Below are 20,515 nucleotides of genomic sequence, written 5' to 3'. Positions count from 1 at the left end.
TTGGTGTCATATCTAAGAATCCTTTGCCAAATCCAAGGTCATGAAGATTTATCCCTATATTTCTTCTAAGAGTTTTATGGTTTTAGCTCCTATGCTTAGATTGTTGATCCATTTGACATAATTTTTTCATATGATGAGAAGTGAGAGTCCAACTTCATTCTTTTGCATCTGGATAGCCAACTGTCCCAGCATGTCCAGGAATGGTGTTGGCATCCTTGTCAAAATGGCCATAAATACATGAGTTTACTCCCCCAAATCTTTTAAACATATTTGTGCCAGGTAGGAAGATCCTATGAGCATTAACTCCTGGGTGTCTCTGTTAGGTGAAGCTCCCTTAAGAGTAAAACTCAGCCAAGAATAAGGCCAGTCCTTGCCCTCAAGGCCCCCAAGTCTGGCACTGATGAAATCAATTGCACACAGAGAGATCATCTCAATCACATGTGGAAATGTCATGTTGGAGGTGCGTATTGGGCACTGCCAGGTTCTAGAAAACAGGCACTCAGCCCAGCCTAGAGATTCATAAAGGCTCCCAGGAGGAGTGGGCACCCAAACAGAATGTCAAAGGAGAGTAGGAGTTGTCTAGGTAATGAAAGATGTGAAGGACGATCCATGCACAGTGACTGTGTGAGCGTAAGCATTACCCAGAGAGATGACTCAGCCCCTAAATGAACCTTCATTGGAGGTCTACACAGGGCAAGTGGACCAGATACTTATCCTCCTAGACAGTGTGGACACTCCCTCACTCCCCTGGGCTGCTCTCTAACCCAAATTTCCATGTACACCTGTTCCTCCTGGCCTCTTTGCCCTGTATGCTGAAGTCAGACCCACAGAATTTGAAGTTGGTGACCGTGGTCCTATCTCTATGATTTCTTCTCTTGGGCGTCAAAGGAATTTCCAAATTGAGTCCTAAAGCAGGAGCACAGTCATCCTTGTGCACTTCTCAGGATCTTGATTAAGTCTCAGATGGCAAAGTATCTCTCCATTTCTCAGGCAGATAAGCTGCAACCAGAGGGGCTGCCCCTCTGCCCTCCTCAATACCCCAGCACAGGACATATTGCCTCAGTCCCCCCAAATCACATCTACCTAGCCTCTGGGTCCTTCACTGTGCACCCAGGACTGGGAAGAGCACCCAAGCCTCATAACCCAGCGGTCAGAGGCACACCAGCACCGTGGCCCGGGAGGAGGAGGCAACCCTGTGAATGGCTCATGGGTTTCTCTAAAGGCTGTTTCAGGTTGTGGATCCCACCCACCGACCCCCTCCTCAGAGCCTCTCTTACTGGGTCACTGGGAATTTGATCTTTGGGGAAAGGCAGAGCATGACTGCTGGGAAGGCCTAAGGGTTTTCTGGTCCTGGGGTTCATGACTCAGGGAGTCCATGGATGGCCTTTGGGGGTTTGCAGACCTCTGGACATGCAGACCTAGTTCTATACCTTTCTTAGGAGGAAAATGTCCATAGCTTTCATCAGTTGGTGTGAGTGTAACAGGTTAGTGGCCAAGCCAGAACAGAACCCCAATAACTCCCAGGGCACTATTCCCAGTACCCAAGTGACGAGAGCACTGACATCGAAGGGCAGCATTTGGGCAGAAAGCCCACCAGAATCTTGGGCTTTTGTGCTTCCCAAGGTTTATTGCATCTTGGCACACGCAGAAGAGGACCTCTGTAATACGTGAAAGGCACTGGGGTGGCAGCTGGGGTCTCCCACTCGTGCCCCTTTGGCCCTGGTCTGCCTGGCCCAAGGCCTCGCCCTCAGAGGGCCTGCCCCTGTGTCCCTGAGGGCTGGAGGGGCAAAGAGCCCAGGACACCTGTGCTACTAGATGGATCAGAAGGCCCATCAGAGGGCTGATTCTGTAGGCCGAAGCTGAGGGACTCGGAACCCCACCCAGCCCCACTACCCACTTCAGAAAATCCAAGACCTCCAACCCCCACCAAAATAAGCACATAAAACCTGTCCCCAAACCTATTGTGATGGTGTGATTTAAGTTCTCTCTCCAGGAATCTATGAGTCCATCTTTCTAGTTATTCGATTAAACTCTTCTGCTCTCCCAGGACGCCTTCCTTTGCTTCGCTTCTGCATTCCGATCTCTTCTCAACAAGGCTGCACGGGGCTTCCCTTCCCTGATTTGTACGAGGACTCGGCTTTGCGTGTGTGTCCATCCCTCCCATCAGCCTTGAGATCACCTCCAGAGTAGCCTGCTCTGATCTGCCTCCAGACTCCCTAAAGGCTTGTGCACATGTGTGGGTGTGGGGGGGGCTGCGGCGTTATCATGAGGGGGTGGGCAATTTGGTGAGATTGACACTGGTGTCACCAAAGGGCAGTTTATTGAATATACAGCAGAAATCCAGAGTCCTTAACACAAGCAAAGGAGGGACTGGGTGTTGCCATTCTTAGGAATATTTACATCAAGAGCCGTGATTTCTGGGCCGAGCGGCGCCGCCAGAGATAGATCAAGCTCCCCTCACTGAACACAGCTCACAGCAACAGGAAGTGACAGAAAGGCAACATAGTCCCGCTGCCCTCATCAAAATAATCGTGAGTTTGAACGAATTCCCTTTGTTACAGAGGCAGCGATGTGCCGCGGGAAGAATACAGGCCCTGGAGTCAGCCAGACTTGGGCTCAACTCTGGGCCCTGGCACTTGGTGGGTGACTTCCTGGAGATTCTTGGGCTGCTTGGCCCCCGAGTGCACATTTGCAACCCTCTCTCTCAATGACAATGTCCGGGGAGAGGCAAGGAGGACATGGGGTGGGCATGACTTTCAGAGGCTGGGGCTTCTCCGGTGTCCTGAGGATGCTGGTTGCAGCCACCCTGCAGACTGGGTAAGCAGGAGGGACAACACATGCAGGGAGCCTGGCACGTCACAGCTGCTTAACCTACGGTAGTAGCTCTTACCAGTAATAGAGGAGTGGGCAGGTGACGCAAGGTGGCAGGAAAGCCCCCAGTTCCCTGTCACTTGGCTTTGTGAAGATGGGTACAGCTGGTGGCCTGAGAGTATGCCCTTTTTCTGCTTAAATAAGGGTGTTGTTTTGCAAAGTCCTTTCTGAGGGGACAGGCAAAGCCTGGCTGACCAGTTGCCTCCTGGGCGCACATCTCCAAGGCTGACCCCTGAAGCCGGAGGTGGGACCCCCCCCACCCCCCACGGAGCTGCTGGCTTGGCCTAAGTGCAGGGCAAGACTATTCCTCCTCCCCTCCCTCTCCTCTCCCTCTTCGCCTCTCCTTCTGGGGAGGACCATAGCTTCCCGGGGCCCCGAGACTCATTATAGCCTGGGTCTCAAAGCCTCCTGCCAACTGAAGGCAGTAGGGAAAACGAGAAGTCACAGGGTCCACATGGGACCTGAGGAGACAGAGAGGCGATAGGGCCAGTCCGAGCTGGACAGTGAGGTGAGCCACGGCATGGTGGCTGAGTGCACTACAGACAGTCCCAGGGCTCCGGGGTTGGGGTGGGGGACAGCAGACAACGCCAGGGTGGGTGGCAGCAAGGGCATCCCTTCTCCCAGGTGCTGGGGGCAGTGGGTCCTCGGGGCTTATCGGGCGGCTTTCCTGGCTGGGGTGCTGGCAGGTGCGCTCTTGCCCTTGAGGTCCTGGGGGTCCTTGAGGTCTCCCACTCGTGCCCCTTTGGCCCTGGTCTGCCTGGCCCAAGCGCTGCCGGAGCCGCCTGCCACGCTGCCAGCCCCGGCGTCGGCACCGATGGAAGGGTCGGGGCGGTAGTAGCTGCTTCCACCGCTGCTGATGACGGCTGAGGAGGAAGGGCCAAGAGCAGAGAAGAAGGGCAGCAAGGGTCAGTCAGCAAAGGAGCCACCCCCGCCCTGTCCCCAGCAGCCCCCGGCGGCCGGGAAACACCACCGAGATGAGTGAGCAGCCTGCGACGAGCCAGGCTCTGAGTGAGGTGAGGACCACACGGCACAGACGCGGTCTCTGCCTTCCTGGAGATTCTCGGGCTGCTTGGCCCCCGCGTGCACATTTGCAACCCTCTCTCGATGACAACGTCCGGGGAGAGGCAAGGAGGGCATGGGGTGGGCATGACTTCAGCCACGGTTCCCATGGGACAAAGGGAAACAGGTTTCCGTTGAAGCCAGGGAAGTCTCAGAAGACAGAAACAGAAACTTCCAGATTGGGGGAGAGCATGAGTGGAGGTGGCATCGGCCTATCCCAGGGCCCCGGCTTTCCCAACCAGCCAGAATTCGCACCTGATGCGTCCCTCAGGGGTACTTACAGATGCTCACAGAGGACGGATTCTCACCAGACATCCTAGAAGACAGAAAGTTAGAGAAGGATAGAACCTCAGCAGAGGATGTACACTCAGCTAAACCCTGATGGGCACCTGCTTTGCCACGTATGGTATTTTAACTCATCCTGAAAACACTCTGTGAGATGGAAATTATAATCCTATTTTGCAGGTGAGGGAGTAGAGGTGCAGGGACCTGCCGGGAGCCCAGCGAGTACGAGTCAAGGCCAGTGATGCAATCCTGACTGTCCGACCCCACTTACTCTTCGCAGCACCATCTTCAGGTTTGACCTCCCCTCACAGGGAGCAGCAGCTGAGCTCCCCAGGCCAACCACCTCCTTGTGCTCAGGTCTTTGGTCTTCCACTTCCCAAATGTCCCTAGCCAAGCAGGGAGCCATCCACAGCCCCTTCTCCCCAGCGGTCCCCTCCGCCCCCGCCCCCACCTGCACTCCTCGCCCTCCAGCAGCTTGCGGTACGTGGCGATCTCCATGTCCAGGGCCAGCTTCAGGCTCAGGAGCTCCTGGTACTCGCGCAGCATCCGGGCCAGCTCCTCCTTGGCCTGGTGCAGGGCGGCCTCCAGCTCGTCCAGCTTGGCCCGGGCGTCCTTCAGGGCACAGTCGCCCCGCTGCTCGGCGTCGGCGATGGCCGTCTCCAGGTTGACACACTGAAAGCCAAAGAACAGGGTGATCGTCGGAATGCAAACTAGCTCTTAGGTGTTCTGAGTTGGGTGGCACAACCCCCTCCCTTCACGGATGAGGCCCAAGACGGCAGCGAGTAAAGCTGCAGAGGCAGCAGGAGAGTTGGGCCTCCTCTATTTTCCATTGCGGATGAATATTCTATGAGAAGCTGTTGATGCAGTTGCATTTCATGAATATAGGAAGAAACGCTGGTGTTTGCCAAGTTGTCCAGTCCCTGTGGTTGGAGGCCACCAACAGCTCTAGGTTCAAAGGATGCCACGTCCGGGAGAATCATGCTGAGACCCCAGCCAGGATGCCTCTAAGGCCCCACTGCCGTCAGGACAGCTCCCAGTGGGGACCCTTGCTACCTGTTAGCACCAAGAGTGAGCATTTCTGGATCATTCCAGCATTCTGCAGGGAGGGTCTGGCTAAATGCTCCCCTTGTCAGCTTGAATTGGGTGAGGAAGGCTTCCCTTAGAGCGGGAGGTTAAAAGCTTGACTTCATCCCTCACTCTCCGTAACTGGGCTCTGACAAGCATCTGGCAGCACTGTGATGCCTTGTACTAATGGAGAGGAAAGCTCCGTGCTCCCCACATACCCGATGTGGAGGTCGTAGGCACGTAGGGAAGAGAGTGGGCTCTGATCTTTCACTCTGGTGTTCTATCACCGGTAGAGTTGACCTGGTTCTTTGGGGGAGGACACAGGAAGGCTTCCCCAGTCCCTTAACATCACCTCCCCAATGACATAGTGTCACTGCTTTCAGGTAAGGCAGGATTATTCCCCGCACCGAAGTGGACATGGTACCATGGTACAGGGCAGGGACACTCAAGAGGGCTTCATCTGCTGTTGTCCTCCCTGGGTCACTAGGATGATGTCCCACCTTGAGAGCAGGAACTTAGCGTGGCCACGGAGGGGCCCAGGACACATTCCCCACGTACCCCATGTGTGTTGCCTGTCTAGCGGGAGGAGGAGGAGGCATGGGACCTGCCGTCAGAGGGCGCGTCTGAAGGGAAGTAGAGCAGTTTGCCGCATACAGAAAAGGTTTGAGAAAGAGGGAGGAAAAGAAGGAAGAAACCTGATTTCTATCCTGACTCTGTTAATAACCAGCGGGGACTCCGGGCAAGTCCCTTCCCCTCTCCTTATCTGTCCATCTTCCTTATCTGCAGCCTGGGAGTCAGATGAAGTAAGCTCAAGGTCCTTCCCAGCTCCGACAGAGCGCGGCTCTGACCACGGGGACAGGGGCAGGTGGGAAAGAGGGGGAGTGGATGGCTGCCGGGCCGCCGGGCCCAATCGGAAGATTCGCTTTGTACTCAAGGGGGGGCTCCAGTTTCTCCACCGCAGAGGATGAAATTGAACCTTGCAAAGACCTTGACGCGTGAGGTTGCTGCCCACCTGCTTCTTTACATTCGCAATCTCACACCGGATCCTCTGGATGAGCCGGTTCAGCTCCGACATCTCGTTCTTGGTGTGTTTGAGGTCATCACCGTGCCGGCCTGCTGCCAGCTGCAGCTCTTGGATCTGGTTTCCCGGAGATAGAAAGTTGGTTATGAGACAGGACCACACCCCCTACTCCCGATACAAAGAAGGGGAAGGGTCCTGAGCATACAAGTCCATGGCTGGGGTCAACCAGAGGAGGTGGCTCCAGAATAGGACATGGCGGATCTGGGACCTGGGTGGTGTGGTGGTGGTTCTGACCAAGATCCACCCAGTTCTCTAAGCGGGACCTGTGTGCTGGACCCATCCTTTCTCATGGCCCTGCCTGCGATCCTTCCCTAGCTGGATGGAAGAACGGTGCAGGTTACATTTATTAAGCACCTCTGAAGTGTAAGAAGTGCTCCCCACTCATTTAGCACCTCTTTATAGGGCCCTCTGCTAAAGACCAGGCTCTCCTCCAGGTGCTAGGTATGCAGGGGTGAGCAGGATAGGTGACATCCCTGCCCTCACAGAACACTCGTTCTCCTGCAGCGACAAGTGGGAGGCCGGGAAGCCGAGGACAGTGTGTACCCTGGGGGTGGTAGGATTATTGGCTCAGGGCTTACAGCCCGTATCTTCCCCTCTTCCCTTGCCCAGTCCTCCAGAGAAGAGAGGATGATGTATCCACGGACAGGGAATGAGGAACCCGTGATCTTTGCTATCGGTGGGATTGAACAAATGTGGAAAGGAGTGACCGAGCAGGGCAGGTGTAAAGCCCTGGAGGGTGCTCAAGTAAAGGGTCTTCTCCAAACATAACTCCCATTCCCCAGAAGGCACCTAGACTCCCGCTTCCTCCTCTGGGAAGTCTTCCCACACTGATCAGAAAGGAGCTCATGGCTTCCTCTTCGCTCCGTGCCCCCACCCTGGGCCTCCCACTGCTGCTCTCCTGCAGATTTGTTATTCTCTCTCCCTCTGCCCCATGGTGACATGCCCTAGTCCCTGGAAACGCATCTGATCTACAGCAGCAACGCTTCTCTTCTTTCCTCCATTAGAGGATTACGTGTCCCTTTCTCTTAAATGTGCCCACCCAGGTCAGTTTTATATTTTATCATGATAAGTCTCTACTGAGAATGCCTTTGGAGTAGGTATCGTTACAGCACCTCTTATAACCATTCTTTCATTCGGCACATCTACGAAGGCGGCCCTTGCATTCGCTGGTGGAGGTGTCCCTTCCCAGGGAAGGAGAGGCTGATAGAGGACAGAGACCCCCCCCCCCCCCCCCGGAGGGCCCACCTTGCTCTGGTACAGCGCCTCGGCCTCGGCCTTGCTCTTCAGGGCGATCTCCTCGTACTGAGCTCGGATCTTGGTGATGATGCTGTCCAGGTCCAGGTCCCGGTTGTTATCCATGGACAGGATGACGGAGGTTTCGCTGGCATGAGTCTGAATCTGGGCTATTTCCTGAGTTGGGAGGGGAGGACAGAGTCAGGGTCCTCCAGCCTCCCTTTGCTGCCTATTCGTCTCCTGGGCTGACGTGGTGGGAAGAAGTGCCAGCTCCAGGTCTGAATGCTGGAGCCAAGGGAGAAGGCTCACAGCATCAGGACGAACCCCACATGGGCAGGGGACAGTGGGAGGCATTTTCTATAATTCACAGAGTCAAGAAGCTGTGCTTGAGTAGGACTTCCTGGGGTCATTTTTACACAAGATCGCTTTTATAGCCCAGGTGGGATTGTCTCTTGTGTATATGGCCTCTGGGGACCAAAACCCTATATTTCCATGGCCTCCCAGCACAGTTTTGTACCTTTCTATCAAAACATCCTAAAAAAACAAAAACAAACAAACAAACAAACAAAAATCCTTCATTCTGTTTATCCTAAATCGCTCTTATTGGCAACTCCCCCAGGAGGGCCAAGTGAAGCCCTCAGCTGGAAAGAGGTGGGGTGGGGTAAAGGCAGGAGCATCCTCACCGCATCATACAAACACTTGAGGAACTTGAGGTCTTTGTCCAGAGAGTCTACTCTGGCCTGGAGCTCCACCTTGACCGTATAGGCTGCATCTGCATCCTGCCGAGAGGAACCCAGAACATTCAGTCAATGCAACCCTCATCTCATGAGCTTTCCCTGTCCCTGGTCCCAGAGCCATCTGATTTGCCTGCAAAGGGAAGCATAGGGATGAATTAAATTACTCAATATTGCTTTGTCTTATACTCGCAGACTCTGAAGATAGAGAAAGGGGAACGTTGCTCTGGTTACACTGGCGGAAACAAAGCCCAGGAAGGTAGAACGAGCTTCCCCGAGCCACACAGGAGGGCCAAGCTGGACCGGAGTTTCCCTTTTCCCAGACCAGAATTGTCTCCTGTCTGTCTCTGTCCTTTGCCTGGGTGTGTATCCTGCCTCTTCGGCTTGCAAGAGGCCAGAGTAACGACTCCATCCCCACTCACGCAGCAGCTCCTCCCCAGGGCGCCTGGGCTGGAGGCCTGAGTGGAGGCAGTTAGCATAGGGAAGCAAAGAGAGCACAGGCTCTTCTCTCCCTTACCTTCTTGAGCACCACAAACTCGTTCTCTGCTGCCGTGCGACGATTAATCTCCACCTCATACCTGTGGGCAAGGAGAGGAGATAGCAGGGGCCTCAGTCCCCTGGGCCAAGGAACCTCCTGTTCCCACTGGCCAGGCAAGTAAGTGCTTGGAGGCACAGTCCCCGCAGGATCTCCGAGAAGGGAGCACTGTACAGGCCGGGGGTGGCAGGCCTATGCCGCTGAAATACCTCATTTATATTCCACTCACTGGATCCTAGGAAAGTATCCAGGTGCCTCTTAGGTTCCCCAGACTGGCTAGTGAACCAGTCAGTAGATGAGTGAGCGTGGAACTCCTTCCTCCCAACCAGCTAGGAAGTTCTCATCAAACAGGGCAGCCGGTTCCCCCACAACCAGGGGAGAGGTGTGAGCCCCTGGTCCTGGTGCTTGCTCCCTCCCCCCCTAAAAAGTGGCACAGAGATTGGGTTTCCCCGGGAGCCTCTGGGAACAGGACTCGCGAGCTTGAGGGGGGCCCCCGCTCACCTCTTCTTGTAGTCCTCCACCACGTCCCGCACGCTCCTCAGCTCCGAGTCCAGCCGCACCCTGTCCCCGGACAGCGTCTCCAGCTGCTTCCGCAGGTTGCCGATGTATCCCTCGAGGATGGGCTCCAGGTTCTTCCTGCAGTTGTTCAGATCCAGCTGCTGCAGCAGCTCCCACTTGGTCTCCAGCACCTGGTTCTGCTGCTCCAGGAACCGCACCTGGGACCACAATGGAGGTGGTCGTGTCCGTGGACACCGACTATTGACTCTCAGGTTATATCGATTTTTCTAAAGTCATTTGTCTCAAGTGCTGGACTTCCATGCACACTGGACCTTTTACAAGTGCTCACCCCCTAACCTTCTGGAAAAAAACAATCCCTGAAAACTCACGGAAGAAGGAAATCCCACGGAAGAAGAAAGGCTTTCTTCCGTTGCCTGACTCGGCGCCCAGGAGATGCTGCCCCTGAAGGCTCGGCCAAGGGCTCCTTCTGTACCCTGAGCCCTCCTCTCCCGATACTGCCGATTCTACCAGCTCTTCGTCTTCTTTAAAGAGCTAGAGGTCACCCGGCCGTCCTCCAGAAACCCAGCACCTCTGTCTCAAGATGGGGCTACCCTGTACCCAACTTTCCACCCTTTCCAAAGTCCCCCGAGGAAGCGACACGTTCCTTTATCCCTTTGGGCTGCCCGGCTTACAGCATGTTCCAATCAGGGGAGCCCTTCCTGAGGCCCAGCTGCCACCTTTCCAGCCACAGCGTCCTGACCGCTCCCAGGCAGCAGGGAACAGCTCGCATCCCACCGAGCGTCTCATCCTCCTCCCTTGAGACCCACCTTGTCGATGAAGGAGGCAAACTTGTTATTCAGAGCTTTGATCTGCTCCCGCTCCTGGGTGCGCACTCTCTGGATCTCGGGGTCCAGCTCCACGTTGAGGGGGGCCAGGAGGCTCCTGTTGACGGTGACCCGATGGATGCCCCCAGGCGGGCACGCGGACGGGCACACGGGCCCCAGGGCCACGCTGCCAAACATGCTGCCCGCAAAGCCAGTGGCCCGGCCGCGTCCATACCCGGGGCCAGGCCCAAAGCTGGAGCCCGCGGTCCGAACGCCACCAGCAGCCCCGCCGAGGGAACTACGCCGATTCCCTCCGAGACTGTAGAGGCTCTGAGAGCCGAAGCCGGCCCCAGGCCCTTTGCCAGCTGCGCGGTAAGAAGCCGCAGCGCCCGCAGCCTTCCTGAGCACCACTGCCGAGCGCCCGCTGAAGCCACCCGTGTCACCTGCAGCCTTGACGCGCAGCTGCCGACTCATGGTGGGAGAGAGCTGGAGGACACGGGCGCCACGGACAGAGCACGCCCTGCGCAGCGCCCCGCCGCTGCCTCCTTTTATCCGATCGAGCCCAGGACACCGGAAAGGGGCGTCTCTGCACGGTCGCCCTGCCTTGTGTTGAAGGCCCCGGGGCCACTGGCAATGGTCGCGCAGAGATCTCCCAGCCGGTGCGGCAACAAAGCGTTTCTGGAAGCCGCGGAATATGCTGCCTTTGCAGACTGGAGTGGCCCGATCGGGCATTATCTGTGCTCTTAATTAGGGACCTGGAGACTTATCCCCGCCAGAGATCTCCTTGCTTTATTTTTCCAGGGCTGCCTCCTTCTTCCTTATCTATCAGCAAGGAGCAGAGGAAACGTCTGGTTTTATCCAGAAAGGGCCATTGAAAACCCAAAATTTCCCTCCTGAGAGAACCCATCTCCCGGTATCTGGTCTCATGGAGGAGCTGAAGTGCTCATGAAAGAGGAGGGGAGACTTGGAAAGAACAGGAGGTTTTGCCTTCAAAGATCTAGATCCAAGACAGAGTCCTCAGGGGTCCCTCTTTGGGTCTCTAAAGACCCCAGCTGTCCAGCAATGGAACGGACCCCAGGACGATAGAGGAAATGGCCTCACAGCGTCTGCATGGCCCTCAGCGTAGGTATTATCGGGCCTTTCCATGCACAAGGCCTGGGTGGTGGTGACTTGACGGTGCCTTTCCAGGCAGCTGGCAGTTCCTGCAGCCGTGTTTTTGCTCCCAGGCCTCGTTGTCTGCCCCAAATAGGTGCTCAGACACTAGTTGTTCTCTCCTTGGGGAGAACGTCTCCCTGGGCCTTGTGCTCCCTGAGGGAAGCCTTCCATGCCCAGGGCCCAAACCATGGGAGTCCCTGCGTTTCACTCCTGGGTGCAGGGTGGGCTGGTTTGCCAGCTTCCAGGTCTCTTCAGGAAGCCACTCAATTCGGGGACAGGAGAGAGCAGCCGTTTATCAGCTGAGGTAGTCCTGGCCGGGTGAAATGCCCCAAAATTCCTTCAAAAACAAGCATCTGGTGGCTACCCTAGTCCATCTGGTGGACTCCGACCGCTTCCTATAAGTAAGCTGGGCAGCTTCCCCCCATTTGCATCAGCCAGAGAGTAGTAGACCAGAGCTCCCGCTGCTGGGAAGGGTGGGTGGAGATGAGGAGGGGGGCCAGTGGGATGGAGCCTGGAATGCCCCACAGAGGGTCTTCCCCCCACGTGGTGTTGTCCCCAAAGCCCGGCAGGCAGCAGCGGGAGCTCCTCCTAGGAACCCTGTCTCCTCAGCTCCCTGGCGGCGCCTAGCCCCAGCGAGGGCGTGGGAGGGCATCACATAAGTGGTTTCTTATGGTTTTCCCAGCCAGGCTGCAAGTGCTACTGTGTGAATGGCAATAAAGGGGGTAAGTCCCTTGACCAACATATGGCCGCAGCCACCAAGGAGGCTGTGCACCAGAGAGAGGAATCTACATAAACAACTTAATCTGGGGCCAAAGCCCCAGACTGACGGAAGAGTGTTGTGAATGACGGTTTTGGGGGATAGGCTGGGGAAACAGGCTCATTTTGATTGGGGTTTTGAGGACCCCCCCAGAACCTGGGCTTGTACCCCCACCAGCACTCATGGCAAGGGCTGCTTCAGAGCACCTGCTCCAGGCAGTGGGGACTGATGCACTTACTACTCGGAGTAGCAGTGATGGTGGCAGCGAGAGCACCCACTGGAGTAATAGTGACAGTGACAACAAGAAGAGTTCCCATCAGTTGTTCACATGGCATGCGCCGGGCATTGTGCTGAGGACTAGGAGGATTTCTGTTTTAGCCCTGACGTTTGTGCGCTTGACAGGTGAAGAACCGGAGGCTTAGAGATGTGAAAGAACTTGCCCAGGCTCCGTCAGCCAGTACATCGGAGCTGGGACTGGAATTCGAGGGCATCTGGTTTCAAGGTCATGTTCCTAACCAGCACGGTACGGGATAGGGTGACAGCTAGAAGCCAAGACGCAGACTTTTCGTGCTGGGGACTGGGTTGTAAGAGGGGCAGTGATGGCGACGATGCCGTTGTGATGGTGGGTGTGACACAGGAGGAAGAGGAGGAGGCAGAGGGGGATTCCCGGCAGGTGCCATCATCACGGCCCACGCACAGGTGCCCCTCCTAGCTGATGTTAGGGGATTGCCTCTGCCTACCCCGTGGGACCTCCAGCTGTCCCAACCTTCGCTGAGTTGGCTACCTTCTAATCAGTCACCACGCTCGCTCCACACCCTAGTCTTTGGGTTCATTAGACTAATGGGTGTCCCAAGGCCTGAAGAGACCGGTCATTCAATAGCTATAAAATTGAGCACCTACTGTGTGTACTGCTCTGTGCCAGACAGTGAGAGAGAAACGCCCAAGACACTCTCCTCATCCTCTAAGAAATTGCCATTGGAGCGGAGGACACAAGGTATAAGCATGTGAAAGTCGTTTTGTTGTTGCACTTGTTTTCACTCCACATGCTTGCATTGGATCACGAGTGACTCAGACAAGCAGTTACTGGAATTCTGATCTAAAAAAAAAAAATCAGAGGGGCACCTAGGTGGCTCAATCAGCTAAGTGTCTACCTCCGGCTCAGGTCATGATCCTGGGGTCCTGGGATTGAGCCCCATGTCAGGCTTCCTTGCTCAACGGGGAGTCGCTTCTCCCTCTCCCCCTGCTTGTGCTCTTTCTCTCGTTCTAAAATAAATAAATAAAATCTTTTTAAAAAATCAGAATATCAAAAAAAAAAATCAGAATATCCTGCCACACTGTCAAATTGCTGTATGAGTTCTAGCAATCTTGGGGTGGAGGCTTTTGGGTTTTCTATGTAGAGTATCATGTCATCGGCGAAGAGGGAGAGTTTGACTTCTTCTTTGCCAATTTGAATGCCTTTAATGTCTTTTTGTTGTCTGATTGCTGAGGCGAGGACTTCCAGTACTATGTTGAACAGCAGTGGTGAGAGTGGACGTCCCTGTCTTGTTCCTGATCTTAGGGGAAAGGCTCCCAGTGCTTCCCCATTGAGAATGATATTTGCTGTGGGCTTTTCGTAAATGGCTTTTAAGATGTCGAGGAAAGTTCCCTCTATCCCAACACTCTGAAGGGTTTTGACCAGGAATGGATGCTGGATTTTGTCAAATGCTTTCTCTGCATCTAATGAGAGGATCCTATGGTTCTTGGTTTTTCTCTTGCTGATATGATGAATCACGTTGATTGTTTTACAAGTGTTGAACCAGCCTTGTGTCCCGGGGATAAATCCCACTTGGTCATGGTGAATAATTTTCTTAATGTGTTGTTGGACCCTATTGGCTAGTAACTTGTTGAGAATTTTTGCATCCATGTTCATCAGGGATATTGGTCTATAATTCTCCTTTTTGGTGGGGTCTTTGTCTGGTTTTGGAATTAAGGTGATGCTGGCCTCATAGAACGAGTCTGGAAGTACTCCATCTCTTTCTATCTTTCCGAACAGCTTTAGTAGAACAGGTATGGTTTCCTCTTTAAACGTTTGATAGAATCCCCCAGGGAAGCAGAATAAAGTACCTGGAGATTTCTGAGGTGGGGGTCAGGAGCCAGGAGTGTGGGCCAGGGAGCACAGGGGCATGAGACAAAGTTGGGGGAGGAGGCTGAGACACCTCCCTTCTCCGCGTAGACAGTGCGGAATCGTGTGAGGCTAAAGGGGAGAAACTTCACAGTCTGGGTGAATGCCCAGGCTCTGTGTTGCACGAGAACTGTCAGGGAGACGGGTCCCCCAGGAAGCCCCAAGGGAGCTGAGCCCGTGAGCACCACAGCCTCTTGCCATCTTGGCTGCGGATACTCGGGGAGGGTGAGAGGCCCATTCTGCAGGGCACACCACACCGGGCAGTAAATCCAAAGCAGGGCCTGGAATAATCCCAGATGGACATAACCAAAGTGATGTGAGCTTGATTTCTGAGTGGCTGCTGAGGGCCGTCTTTCTCTAGTCCGCTGGCCTTCCGATGACCTCTCGGCACGGTCCACGGAGGCGGCATCCTGTAGATAAAGGTCCTTAACAGAGAGAAGAAGACACTTGAGGGATCCTTGAGCTACCGTTGGGGTGACTTGGGGGACAAACCGCAGCACCTTAGAAACGAGAAGGACTCGAAACTGAATTCTCTGATTTTCCCTTTGAAAGTGAGCTCGGTGACTCTCGACCTGTCTGAACCAGTTCGAAAGGAGGCTGTTTTTCTGTCCTCATCCCAATTCAGCTAGCTCAAACAAGGAGGTTCATCCGCTTTTGTCCCATGCTCACCACACCCCCTCCCGGCACCCTTCCCCTCCCTGGCACTCCGTGCTCTGTGTCCTGGAGTATCGAGTCAGACAGCAAATGGGACATGCCCCTGCCAGGGGGGGCACACGGACCCCTGCGGCAATCTGGGGCTCTAGACGCAGGACTGGGGGCAGGGGGCAGGTGATGTGGACGGAGTGAGGCAGAAAGTTCCACGGCAGTAAGAACGGGGCACAGAACATGAGGGAGAGCACCCCGGACGGGATGACTGGGAGTAGCTGAGGACCATTTTGCAGGGAGACCAACTATCCCATTTGCCTGGGACCGAGAGGGTTCCCTTTGGTGCTACCACCTGGACAGTTCTGGAACCCCTGGACAGGTGATCGCCCTAACACCCTCCATGTCGCACAGCACAGGGCAGCGAGCTCTCCGGTCGTTGGTAGGGGTCACTGACGTTCCACCTCCCCCAGTCTGTAAAAACATCAATCCCCAAGAATTCTCTGGTGTCTCTCATCTCTTCGAGGCCCCCTCCCCGCCCCCCACGAGTATCGGCATGAATTCCCCCAGATTAGTAAGAACACAGGCAGCCGGACGACACCAATTTAACTTCTATTCCACACTCACTTACTAAATGCTTGCTCTGTTACAGGGAGCCGCGCAGAGCGCAACCCCGGACAGGCCGTCGCTGTGGTCAAAACTCCCATTTCTTGGTGCCACGTTAGTGAGCGTGACGTCGGGTGTCAGCCTCTGTTCACTGAAACTCGACAGAGGATGTTCCATGACCTGAGGCTTGATGGTGGTTCTCTTATCGCTGCTAGTCTCATAGCACTTTTTTTAAAGTTTTATTTTAAACAATATTTTATTTATTTATTCATGAGAGACACAGAGAAAGAGAGAGAGAGACAGGCAGAGGGAGAAGCAGGCTCCATGCAGGACTCGATCCTGGGACCTCGGTTTCACGCCCTGGGCCGAAGGCAGGTGCTCAACCACCGAGCCCCCCGGGGGCCCCTCATACAACTTTCTAGAGACACTCCTCGGTGTGCCTCCGAAGCAGCCCTCTCTGAGTCGAGGGCCACCCCGCGTCCTCTCCTCCAGCATGTAGCTCAGCAGGGGCTCGAGAGAAAAGCATCAGAGCAGCTGAACCAGGTGGCTGTGGGCCAGCAGCCCTTCCTCGGGGCAGGTGCAGCCCTCCGCCCAGGTGCACAGCTGGATTCCACTTGCCCCACCTGCCCCACTTGCCCCCTCGCCAGGCCCTCGGCCTGGGCACCCCCTCACGGCCCTCCGGGCAGCCTGAATCTGCAGGATGGGCTCGCTCTCCAGGTGAGTTGGAGCCAGACTCCCTCTCCTCCCAAGGGGAGGCCATCGGAGTGTCCCGGCCTCCCCACGAGCTCTCCCTTGGGTCTCCAGGGCCGGCTGAGCTCTGTCTCCCAGACCCTGGGTCTCTTCCTCTCTGAGCCCAAGCGACAGGGGGGTGGTCCCTCAGCTCCCGCCGCTGGCCGCTCTGGGCTCTGGCCCCTGGAACTCTGTCCCTGCCCTGCTTCCCTCTGACTTAGGGACCCGCAGACTGGTTGGCGACTCTCACAGCCTGGGGATCCTTTCGCCTCCAGCCCATCCCGGGGGTCCCTGTCCCACTGAGCTCTCCAATCTCGTTGCTGCTTTCTCCCTTCGCTCTGGCGCCTAAGGCTTCTGTGGCTGGGAGACCGCCTCCCCCAGCCCTTTAGTGCCCATCAGGGACTCCGGAGCTCTTCCCCCACCCCCACCCCTGCCCTTTTTAAAAAGAAAAGCTCTGAACTCGACAACTCCACCCCACCGCCTACCTAGTCATCCCGGCAGCTTTCCTCTCAGCTCCAGTGCACAGAGGTATGTGCAGACAAGCGCAGTCTTGCTCTGGGAAGGACACATTTTCCTCCATTTGCTTGCCTCAAAACACCCCAGGCCCCTGTTCCTGTACTACTTCGTCCTTCTCCTTGCCCCAGACCCTCCACTCCAGGTCCCCCTGGAAGAAGCTTGGGAAGTATTTCCTGCCTGTCCCCCCATTCCTTGATTTTTCTTTTTCTTTCTTTTTTTTTTTTTTTTTTTTCCAAAAGACAATGGAGAGGCTGGGGGAAATGAAATGCCTTAATCTTTTTGATCGTGACTGTGAAGTTGGGTGCTTGATCCGCCTCTTCCTGTGCCCATTTCCAAAGCAAACAAGCCGGCTGTGCAGTGGGCTGTAATTAGGCCAGTCATCACTAATGACATGCTCTCTATCTCCCATCGGAGAGCTCGGCGCGGCCCTGTCCAAACAGGGCGGGGAAAGCCCCTCCCCACCCCCATCTGGAGTGGTGGGCTGGGCCTGGAGGGGGCACCTGCCTCAGGTGGGGGGGAATGGCCATCCCCCTCGTGCCCACATCATAGCTGAGCCCGCGGGGTCCTGGGGAAAGGAGTTGGGAAAGGGACAGGAGGAGGGGAGAAGAACCCCGGCAAGACCAAAGCACTCAGGGGCCCAGGTGACCACACCCGAGGTGGGAAGTGGGAGGAAGAGTGTCAAAGTGGGACGTCCAGAAAGAAATACAAGAAATAAGAAGCAGGTGTTTTGGGAAAGGGAAGCTGGAAGAGATTGGGTCAGTGGGGAGGGCTGGGGGGGCGGTCCTGAGGCACAGACCGTGTGCAGGAAGGGTCCCAGAGCCCGAGGCTGAAGGCAGGGCTTGAACTGAGCCCTCCGCTGTTCCAGGAGGGGCATTTCCATCCAGCCCCAGCCCGGGGAAGAGGGGGCGAGTTCCCTGCTGGCTGCCGGGCTGAGGGGCCCTGAGCACCACTCCCCAGGACGCCAGCCTGCCAGGGACAGAGGCTTAGGCCCGTGGGGCTTAGGTGACATCCGGCCTTGCGGTTGGGGTCAGAGCTCTAGCCACAGCTGAGGCCCAAGTGGGGTCTTGTAAGATTCGGTCAGCCTTCTCTCCTAGGGCAGGAGGTCTGGGGGCCAAGTCCCGTCTCTCTAGTGTCCCAGGCCCCCACGGAAGCACGTGAGACTCTCCGGCCAGGCTACCAGGTGTGACACGCAGCTGCAGGTTCACGAGCCTGCTTAGGAAATAAGCCCGTGGCTCGGAGAGAGGGGGACGGGGGCCCACGCCAGGGCACCAGCAGTCTGGAAGCAGGAGCCAGGAAACACGGGAGACCGGGGCGCGCTGCCTCCCACTTAGGGGAAAGGAACACGGGGCAGCATGGAGAGAGGGGGGAGGCCGCGTGCGCGTGTCATAACCAAGAGCCAAGAAGGGGGTTGAGAGGGACCGGCAGCCATGGGAGAGAACCTTCTAGATACAGATGCGCACTAGGAGGGCTGAGGGGCCTGAGATGGGGAAGAACTGCTGGCCTGGGGTTGGAATCCAGTGGGAAGCTGGCCTGGCAGCCTTGCCTCGGGTGTGGACCTGGAGTGCTCGCTTGTTGAGGGCTTGCTTGGTACATTCTCACTTCATCCTCACGCTTATCCTGCGAGGTAAATGCTTTTATTGTTCCCGCTTTATGAACGACAAGACGAAGGAGCAGGGAGGCTGAGTTGCCCACGTTACAGTGAGAACTGGCAAAAGAAACAAATTCTCAAGTGGCAGCTGTAAACTGTGTCCTTACACACAGGGCGACCTCCTGCATGAAGGTCCCCTCTACCTGGGTCCTTGAATCTGGAACTTGGTGCTGTACCTGGAGTTTCAGCAAGAGGGTTTTAGACCCCCGGAAAGCATCTCCTCCAGCTGGCAGCCCTGGGGTGGGCACAGACCTGTCCCAGATCATCCTCCTAGGGATGGATGGACGGATGGATGGATGGGTGGGTGGTTGGGTGGTTGGGTGGATGGGTGGTTGGGGGGATGGGTGGATGGGTGGGTATGGGTGGATGGGTGGGTGGTTGGGTGGTTGGGGGGATGGGTGGATGGGTGGGTATGGGTGGATGGTTGGGTGAGTGGGTGGATGGGTGGGTAGGTGGATGGGTGAGTGGTTGGGTGAATGGGTGGGTGGATGGGTGGGTGGATTGGAAGCAAGAAGGAAGGATCCCAGCCATAAACCTCTAGGAGGGACCAAGTCTCTGCAGGGGTGTGGTGTGGATGCATGCCAGGGGGGCAGGGATAGGCAAGGCCAAGGAAAGCGGTTTACAGGAGAGGAGAGGCTCTCGCTGTCTCTGGCGGTTCCAGCAGCATGTGCCGAATGTGAACGTTTACAACTGAAGGACGGTGCCGAAAGCAAAGTGATTGTCCTGACGTTGATAGAAGTGGTGAGGGCTGGGAAGAAAGACTGGAGGCAGCCAGCAAAGGGCAGCCGAGATCGCAGAGCAGCTGCCAAATGTGATGTAGAAGGTCTTTAAGATGCTCCCTGTCTCTAACAGTTCAGGCCCTTTTACCCCCTCCAGGAAGCCTTCCCAGATTGTCTTTTTGGCTGTAATCTCTTCTTTCCTGTTACCGCGTGGCTGTGCCTTGCCAGTGCCCCCATGCCTATATTACCTACGAGACAGAGAGAGAGAGAGAGAGAGAGAGAGAGAGAGAGAGAGATCTCAGAGGGAGCCCCCTTGCAGCAGGACAGGGATTTGCACACAGTGCAGGTGTCATTGGGGAGGGTATTGCTGAGGGAAGGGGGCCTCACCCCGGGGCCTCTGGATCAGCACCAAGATTCTCAGGTGCCCGCTGAAGAAGAGCAAAGACCCTCAGTTCTCTGAATAGAGGTTCGGAGGTTCAGGCAGTGGCAGCAGCACGTCCCCCACCCCTGTGAGGGAAAGGCCAGAGAGGAGCCAGGGCCTGGGCTGTGCGGCGGCTGCGGCCAGCCTGGGCACGCTAGGGAGCGCCCAGCATCTCCTCCAGCTGGCAGCCTGGCGGGGGGTGGGGGTGGGGGGCACAGGCCTGTCCCAGATCATCCCAAGCCCTCCGCACCGCAGGCAAGTGTCGCCTCCAGCGCCCGGCGGCGGAGCTGCAGCACCCGGGGCGGCTGGCAGAGGGCACTGCGTGCGCGGAGTACGGGCGCCCAGGTCGCTCTCCTGCTTGGAGATGAGCCCCGGGGACAGCCTGGGAATGGGTTTCCTTTTTTTAAAAGTTGTCATGTTTTATTGTGCACATTTAAATTTCACCATTAATACTGAGCCTAAATATGTGCTGGCTTTATGTCAAGATTTTTGGGTTTCTTTTAAGATTTTATTTATTTATTCATGAGAGACGAGAGAGACAGAGAGAGAGACAGAGAGAGACAGAGAGAGAAGCAGACAGGCAGAGGGAGAAGCAGGCTCCATGCAGGGAGCCCGATGGGGACTCGATCCCAAGACCCCAGGATCACACCCGGGGCTGAAAGCAGGCACTAAACTACTAAGCCACCCAGGCTGCCCCTTCAAGATTTTTGAAACAAAAAAGAAAATGAACAGCTCTTAGGATACAGAATATATTAAATATATATTTAATATATAGTATCGACAGGATGGTAAAGTCTATCTATGCAACATTTACACATTCAGTGGCACAAATACAAATAAGCTATAGGGACTAGAAGACATGTAAACTTTGGGTTGCAATCAGGAAAAAAAAAAAAACCTAATCAGGACTAAAGGGAGAGAGGTACTTGGTTGCCGACAAGAATCTTCCCTTGACTTCAGGCTTCAAATCAAGGAG

General features: G+C 55.7%; 1 protein-coding gene across 1 annotated transcript; it reads right to left on the bottom strand.

The window, feature by feature from the left end:
* Nucleotides 1-2,303: 2,303 nt before the first annotated feature.
* On the bottom strand, nucleotides 2,304-10,901 carry KRT74 (keratin 74). Its single transcript, XM_026000042.2, has 9 exons — nucleotides 10,189-10,901; nucleotides 9,365-9,579; nucleotides 8,846-8,906; nucleotides 8,278-8,373; nucleotides 7,607-7,771; nucleotides 6,293-6,418; nucleotides 4,667-4,887; nucleotides 4,212-4,246; nucleotides 2,304-3,734 (listed from the first exon to the last, which is right to left on the bottom strand). Exons 1-9 carry the CDS (start codon nucleotides 10,657-10,659, stop codon nucleotides 3,523-3,525), a joined length of 1,602 nt encoding a protein of 533 aa, XP_025855827.2. The 5' UTR covers nucleotides 10,660-10,901; the 3' UTR covers nucleotides 2,304-3,522.
* Between the last annotated feature and the right edge of the window lie 9,614 nt (nucleotides 10,902-20,515).

The sequence above is a fragment of the Vulpes vulpes genome, chromosome 8 (genome assembly GCF_048418805.1).
Source record: "Vulpes vulpes isolate BD-2025 chromosome 8, VulVul3, whole genome shotgun sequence".
Lineage (NCBI taxonomy): Eukaryota > Metazoa > Chordata > Mammalia > Carnivora > Canidae > Vulpes > Vulpes vulpes.
This window is presented reverse-complemented; position numbering and strand designations above follow the sequence as displayed.